At 37.6% G+C, this 8,553-nt stretch overlaps 1 protein-coding gene across 1 annotated transcript in view; it reads right to left on the minus strand.

Annotated features, from left to right (window-relative positions):
• Nucleotides 1–1,291: 1,291 nt before the first annotated feature.
• The window catches only part of LOC148946861 (uncharacterized), a 270,490-nt gene continuing 263,228 nt past the window's right edge, over nucleotides 1,292–8,553 (minus strand). The window contains exon 8 of the mRNA XM_089096450.1: nucleotides 1,292–1,675. Coding sequence (XP_088952576.1) covers nucleotides 1,292–1,675 — 384 coding nt within the window. The remainder of the gene's footprint in view (nucleotides 1,676–8,553) is intronic.

An 8,553-nucleotide genomic window follows, 5' to 3' on the forward strand; every position in this document is an offset into this window, starting at 1 on the left:
ACTATTGACGATCCGTTTTAGCTCATCAAAAGAGGAGCAAAATCACTGAATGTTTAGGTGAAGCACAGAAAAAATACCGTTTCGTTTAGAGTAGGTAGAACCATTTAACTACGAAACATATTTACTTTCAATCACGGATTTACGAATCTTATAATTCATAGTACTACATCCAACTAAATTACTATTTATACTTTCTAAATCTAAAGGATTATTTTGTAACTCAACAAAACGTCCTCCCAAAGAATTGACATCACCCTGGTCACCAAAAGAATTAATCATTTTACTTACGGTGGATGGTAGATCCGCTCCGCGACCAAACTCACCAGACCAAAGGTTAACGACATCACAGCAGAGCTATGGCATCTATGCAGAAGAAAAATATTAACATCGAAAAATGACACAACCAAAGTAATAAAAAGAGAAAAAATACCGAAATATGCACCCAAAAATAAATAGAAACAAACAATATTTTTGAGAAAAAAAAAGAAAAAAAAAACAGAGAAGGAAAAAACGAACCAAAAACTAGTGAATTGGTAGAGAGAAAGAAAAGGGACAATAAACAAACAATCCATGAGAAAGTAAAAAAAAACAAAAAAAAAAACATACAGAAAAAAAAACAACTAGATACAAACAGCGAGAGACCTTATCTTTTTTATTGGAGTCCCGTCACTAGGCTTTGCCAATATTTGACCCCGATCAGACCAAGCATTCCGTTGGCCGAATCTGTCTTTCGCCGCATTCAGAATATCTCGTCTCTACTTGGTCAGAGACTCAACAAAAAAATTACCACTAGAGGCCAACTTGGATTTGGCCTTGAACACTTTACAAGCAACGCTTTTGCTCGAAAACTTCACTATTATCGGAGCGACCCTTGGAGCAGATGGAACCGCCTGAGTTGAATCAGCTGTAGCAGCATTATTCAGTCTAAGTCTATACACGTTCACGACCTCATTTGTACTAATTTCAGGCAAAGACATCTTCTGATTAATAGTTAGCAACACAGCAGAACGAGTGTCAACACCAGTTTTCTGCCTAACGCCGTGAAAAACCAGACTGTATAGTAGTGATTCTTGGTCATAACCATCCAACTTATTCTCAAGCCTGTTCAGTCTGTCTTCAAAATTTTCAGATTTGTTACTCAGTCCCTCTAGCAATTTTTCAATTAGCTGAAACTTGGGATTAAATTTAATCGTGAGAGCGCCATAAATTTTACTAGCAATAAGCTCTGCCGATTCCTTAAGAGAGTCTGAGCTAGCCAGTTTTTCCGAAACTTTTTGAGTTATACTGTACATCAGGTCATTTTGGTTTTATCCAGTTCAGCTTGGGTAGCTACAAGTTTCTGTTGTATCGGGCTAATACTGCTAGATAATGCTAATGCTGGGCCATTTGCTCTGCTCTTATCATTACCTCTCATCGCAAGGTATGTTTTTGATAGTCTCATGTAAATATCAGGCGTATTAGCAAGCTCTTCAAAAGCTTTTTTTGAAGCAGGAGCGGAAAAATTAACAGTGGTAGAATCATAAACTTGGAGATTTGCATCCACGAGGCGAGATTCATCATGAGATCCATAGCCAAATGCCGTAAAAACTGGCTTGCCTCCTGTATCTTTACCAGCTTTGATTATTCTTACTGGCCAGAGGGGATAATCCTTTAACTTCGCAAGAGCAAGATCAAACTATTTAAAAGCCATGATTATCAGTAGCAAGATAAAAAAAAAAAAATCAAAAGACTTATCTTTACGTGAGGCCAAACAAATTATTCCAAATAAATATTCAAAAAGTCCATCGCCAGCCAGCTAATGTATAAACCAAAATAGGTATTCACTCGATTTTTACGTCACCACGGAGGCAGGGGGGGGGGGTTAAACACCAGCCACCATTCACAATTGGTTGTCCGGTTCTAAGCCGGCTTAAGCACTTCGCTGTAGACTTAGTCCAGGAGGTGTGTGAAAAAAAGCGCTTAACCGGGAACAAATTGCAAGAGAAAAGACTCTTTGACTACCCGACTCAAAAAATGTGCTGATTCCAAATATGCAAAGTTGGCTCATCTAGCTGTTTCACGAATGTGTTTTTTTTTAGTTTGAGGTTGATTTTGAGGGGGTTAATTTCATGTTTCATATATAGGCGTACAATAACAAAATTGATGTCTAGAATAGTGTAATTGGTCACGGTGATTATGAAAATCACTTTTATTTGAACGTAAAATTAAAACTTAGGTTTTTTGAGGTTGAGGTGGATTTTGAGGAGGTGAATTCGTTTTTCCATATAAAGGTATACAACAACAAAATTTATGTCTAGAATAGGGTAGTAGATCATGGTGATTATGAAAATCACCTTTATACGTAAAACTAAGACTTTCATTTAAATGTTCCATTAGTGTTCAATCATGCTTAATCTGAAAGAAATCGGTCTTAAAATGCAGTATGAGAACTATCACCAAGTCATTTTTCCATATAAAGGTGTACAACAACAAAAATTATGTCTAGAATTGAATACTAGATCATGGTGATTATAAAAATCACCTATATTTTAATGTAAAATTAAATATTATGTTTATTATGACCATGATAAACATAAAAATTATATGTTTATTGGTAGCTGGAAACTACCAATCCCGACGTGTTTGACAATTTTCAGAACGGAAGATATGTGTTATCCGCATATCCGAAAAATTTGGGCGGGTCTAACGTCAGATTTGGTCATTGAGCAGGTCCTCATGCGCTTGTTGAAAATTAACGGTGGTTTTACAAGGGGAAGTGACATGAATGAGTTGCAGAGGCTGACTTGGTTACTTTCAGCACAAACTTGTAGTGCAATTAATTCGTCGATGCAAAATTTTGCTAAGGTCTAATACGAGACAAGCGAACAGCACAAAGAAGTTACAGAGTCGAGGATTGAACGCGACAACCATGAAACTAGAAAGTTTGTTTGCTTTCTTGCTGAGAATACACCTTTCGCAGAAGCGTCCCGAGCTTGCGAAACATTACTTCTGGAGTTACGGCTGATGAAAAAGTCAACGTCAACACAGCTAGATCCATCGGACAAGAAATCATGGATAGCATGACAGGGGAAAACGTCAACACGTACACATTCAAAAAAAGTAGGTGGCCGTAACGCTTGCTGATAAAGCTGCACCAGTTATTAATGAACAGTCAGTTGCCGTTGATCCAGCATTGATGTTTCAGCGCCTAGTGACAATTGCTGGAAATAGCGAAAATAATTTGGAGTCATACTTTGAATAGGAATTGTGCTCGCCGCCTTCGTAACCTTTTGAAGCAAACGGACTTCCACAATTAGCCGATAATCCTGCCGTCACCGATGCGATGTGGCGTCTCGTTGCAGAGCAGCAGCTAAAAACTGAAGTTTGCGTCAAAGATTTCAGTTACAAGCATATAGTTCTCGATGGCGTGGCACTGCTTTAGTGAATCCTTTGGGAAAATAACTCAACTTATGATAGTATCTGCCAGAAGTACGTTGACTACGTTGCACGGAAATATGGGTTGCAAAGGACGTCGATGGTTTTCGACGGATACACCCGACCACCTTCAATCACAGACATCACCCATTTGAGACGGAAAGGGACACGATCGTACCCGCAAATCAATTTTAACAGGAATATGATCTGTTCTACAAAGAAAGAAGTGTTCCTAAGCAACTTCAAGAATAAGCAAGCAATCATAGCCATGACCAATGAGTACCTGACCAAAGCTGGGTCTCAGGTATATCAGGCAGAAGGTGATGCTGATCTTCTCATTGTTCTAACTGTAGTTCGATCTGCTTCTTTTATGCCCACTGTCCTGGTTGGAGACGACAGAGATCTGCTTTTACTCCTGTGTTATCACGCACAGACAGGTAACCAGGCAATCTAGTTTTACTCTGAGCCTCGAGCTGGAATCTCAAAGAATAGAATTTGGGATATAAATGCAACGAAACTCAAACTTGGATTAGCACAATCCTGTATATCCACGCCTTCCTTTGGTGCGATTGAATTTCTCGTATCTATGGCATTGAGAAGTCAGCGGGACTACATCCCTCTAATAAAAAAAACAATGAGTTTTAAAAACCCCCTAAAGTTTTATGGGCCCACTATCCACCAAATACGAATTTCAGCAGCTGGGGAGAAAGCAATGATGCTTTTATATAAGTAACCAGGCTCAATTTCAACCCTCAATCAGTTGCGTCATCTCAAATTCATCGAGAAAGTTACAGCATTTGCTTCGTATGTTGAGTATAAGGTTCTCCCTCCCACCAGTGATGCTCGCAGCCTCCACTCATTTCGAGTTTATTTGAGAGTTAGATCATGAAAAACTCTGGGATGTAATCTCGACCTATCCAGTTCGGTTGGGTAATTCAGAATAGACTACATTGCCCTATTTTTGTTTTTGGTGAGCTCCCAGCTGCCCCCAACTTTCTCCTTGCATTTTTTCACTGTAACATGCAAAACCGACTGCTTAAATATGCGATGCACTTGCAAAAGAAATGGCATGAAATGCACCTGGGCCTGTGGACCTGGGAAGAAGTTGTGCTAACTGTGTTACAACTGAGTTTCTCGGAGCTGATGATCTGGAAGATAACGAAGATCTATGAATATTGATATTTTGATTTTTTATCACATTTCTATATTATATCAGATGCAACGCTATAGCGTTGCCTATAGTAAAGGTCATACGGCTCCAATGTTTTACTATTTACTATTTTTTTTCCCAGAGGCACTTCATATGGAAGGGGTCGTCGTAGAACTTCAAAAGGGGATGAGCCCGATTGGAAATCGAGAGTTCTAGTTCCCTTTTTAAGGATCAAAAGTGATTGGATGGCAACTAACACCCTCAAAAAACACCTCTCCAATCAAAATTTTGAGATAACCATTTTGTTCAGGTTTTTAAAATATCTTGTTTTAAAAAATAAAGTTGTGAGACAGAGTCAAACTTTAGCGTAAAGAGCGAGTCGTTGAGGAGGGGACAGCCCCTTTCATATACGGAATAATTTCTATTTGTTTTAAGTTTTAATGCCGCTCCTTACTTTCGGTTTAAAAAATGTGTTTTTTTTAGTTAATTTCTGAACGTTTTTGAATTAATGCAACTTTGATTTTGGCTCACCGTACATGAATAATTAAAACGAAATTCGTATATTAATTTTCCTTTTTTTGGCTAATTGGCTTTCTCGAAAATTTGTTCTGACTTAACTTACGAATTAACTTGCGTAACGGATTTTTATATTCGTATTTTTTTATTACGTATATTACAGGGTTCGCTCCCTAGTCAACATCTCACTCTTTACCCTAAAGTTCGGATTGTGTTAGAACCACTAACCCCTGATTAACAAAAGCCAGTTGATTAGAAAATATAACACTTTTTAAAATACTAAAAAAAACTTTAGCGTAAAGACTGAGGTATTGACTAGGGGGCAAACCCCCTCATATACGTAATAATTTCTTTTCGTTTTAAGTTTTAGTGTTGCTTCTTACTTTGTACTACAACTACTAGTAACACCTCACTGCAGTACCCAGCCAACTGAGGCCAACAGAGCCACACGCGCTTTTCCTCAGTCCCACCCTATTTACAACCTCCCTCTTTGCACCCTCCCAGGAAGTTTTCATTTCCTTTACATCTCTCTTTATGACGTCCTCCCACCCCAGACGAGGACGACCTGCTTTCCGTTTAGCCCTAGACGGTTGACCGAAAAGAACAATCTTCGGCCATGGAAAGATCCTCCCCCGTAACCCCGACTCTGACCCCAACCCCCCACTAGAAAAATATTCCTCCCGAAAACGCCTGTATACTTCCCAATAACCAAAACTATATGTAAACAATGGGCAAAGTTTATAACTTGAAGCCCTTCCCCCGGGAACAGTGGGGGATTAAGTCATTCTCAAAGACATATTAATTACATTTTCGACTATGCTGAACAAAATGGCTATCTCAAAATTTTGATTGGGTGACTTCGGGAAAAAATGAGCGTGGGAGGGGGCCAAGTTGCCCTCCAATTTTTTGGTCACTTAAAAAGGGCACTAGAACTTTAATTTCCGTTCGATACTTTCACGATATTCTAGGACTACTGGATCGACACGATCACCCCCGGGAAAATAAAAAAAGAACAAAAAAACAACAAACAAATAAACACGCATCCGTGATCTTTCTTCTGGCAAAAAAGACAAAATTCCAAATTTTTGCAGATAGGAGCTTGAAACCTCTATAATAGGGTTCTCTGATACGCTGAATATGATGGTGTGATTTTCATTAAAGTTTTATGACTTCTAGGGGTTGTTTTATCCTTTTTGATGGGTAAGACTAAACTTTATGGAACTTATATATTTGAAATCAGCATACAAATCTGATTCTTTTAATGTATCTACTGGTATCAAAATTCTGTTTTTTAGAGTTTCGGTTACTATTGAGCCGGGTCGCTCCTTACTTATAGTTCGTTACCACGAACTGTTTGATTTATGCTATTTTTCAGCAAGGCACGTCGTATAGAAGAAGTTGTTGTAGAAACTTCTGAGGGGCCTAATTCAACTAAAAAAAAAATTAAAAGTTTTAGTTTTTTTTTTCAAGAGTCAGAAGTGATTTGAGGCCCAGCAGCCCCCCTCCCATACCCAATTGTCCTCCAAAGGCATTTGATAACAATTTGAGATGACCATTTTGTTCATCATAGTTGAAAGGTCCAATAACTATGACCCCCACAGCCCTTTGGGCAAGGTTCGTAAAAGTATAAAATTTGCCCATTGTTTATATATAGCGTGTATTTTTGGGAAAGGGGGACATATATCAGCCCCTCGTCTTTTTGTGTGTCTTTAGCGTGTCTTTAATACTACAGCGTGTCTTTTTGTATTAAGGGAGTGCTGAACTAAACCAAAACATATTATGTACATGCAAGTTGTCAAAAAGGCGTATATAAGGAACGGCTTACGACTTACGGCTTACGAAACTTTGACGGCATGATAGGTGGGATGTTCAATTGGCCAAAAGCAAATAAGTACATGGTGCTTCTGCTACAGCAACAACAACAACTACTACTGCTACTACTGTGACGACTGCTACTACTACTACTACTGCTACTACTAGTACTACTACTGTTGCTACTACTACTGCTGCTACTATAATTATTTTAACCACTTCTACTGCGATTACTACTGAGGCTAGGGTATTAGGTCAAAATATCATGGAATGTTGAGGGAGATTTTGAATTAAATCAAAACACACTATGTGCATACAGGTTGTCAAAAGGTTTTATCTGCAATATCTTACGAACGGCTTAGATTATTAAGTTAAAACTTACAGGCTATATTGAGGATATCGTGGACTAACCGAAAAGCACAATATGCATCCTAATACTGTGTGTATGTATCCGGGTTACAGTGGTAGCAAGCAACCTAGTAAGAGACAATCACATTTAACCAAATAAAAGCACATTTAACCAAATATATTTGGTTAAAAGCCATTTAACCAAATAAAAGTAACAGTAATATACAAATTTTGTTTTAATTATTCATGTACGGTGAGCCAAAATCAAAACCTGCATTAATTCAAAAACGTTCAAAAATTAAATAAAAAAAACTAGTTTTTTTAACTGAAAGTAAGGAACGACGTTAAAACTTAAAACGAACAGAAATTATTCCGTATATGAAAGGGGCTGTCCCCTCCTCAATGCCTCGCTCTTTACGCTAAAGTTTTTTATTTTTAAAAAAAATTTGAGATGTGAGAAAGTTAAACTTTAGCATAAAGAGTGAGGTGTTGAGGAGGGACAGCCCCTTTTATATACGGAATAATTTCTGTTCGTTTTAAGTGTTAACGTCGTTCCTTACTTTCAGTTAAAAAACTTCCAGTTTCTTGCTTTCAGTTTCAGTTTTTTTTAATTTAATTTTTGAACGTTTTTGAATTAATGCAGGTTTTGATTTTGGCTCACCGTATATGAATAATTAAAACAAAATTTGTATATTAATGTTACTTTTATTTGGTTAAATGGCTTTCTCGAAACTTAATTAATTTTAATTTTATTTAGGAACATTTTTATTAGTAATAGATATAAGTAACTGACGAATTAACTTACGTATCGAACTTTTATATTCATATATTTTTAATACGTATATTAGGGGGTTCGCCCCCTAGTCAAGACCTTGCTCTTTAAGCTAAAGTTCGAATTTTGTTCTAATTCTTTAAAAATTACCGCTTAATCAGAAAGGCCGTTAATTAGAATAAATAGCTCTTATGAAAGCACTAAAAAATCTTTGGCTTAAAGAGCGAGGTATTGACTAGGGTGTGAACCCTAGTCAATATACGTAATATTTTCTGTTCGTTTTAAGTTTTGATGTTGCTGCTTACTAGTAGAACCCTATCAGGAGGTCCGAACACTCACCCCTGCTGCCATCTACAATTTAGTTTAATGCTGACGGGACATAATTTATTCAAGGATTATCGATCGAGTCTAATGGGGGGTAAAGGTCAATCGATCTGTTGTCGTTTGGCCACGTGTAATGACATGAGGGGTGATTTACATAATCGATGGGGGAATTATTGATTCACGAAGGGGGAATTAAGAAACAAACATGGCTTCATTG

This window comes from Artemia sp. Qi Xiang Cuo, chromosome 11, assembly GCF_049724085.1.
Source record: "Artemia sp. Qi Xiang Cuo chromosome 11, ASM4972408v1, whole genome shotgun sequence".
Taxonomy (NCBI): Eukaryota; Metazoa; Arthropoda; class Branchiopoda; order Anostraca; family Artemiidae; genus Artemia; species Artemia sp. Qi Xiang Cuo.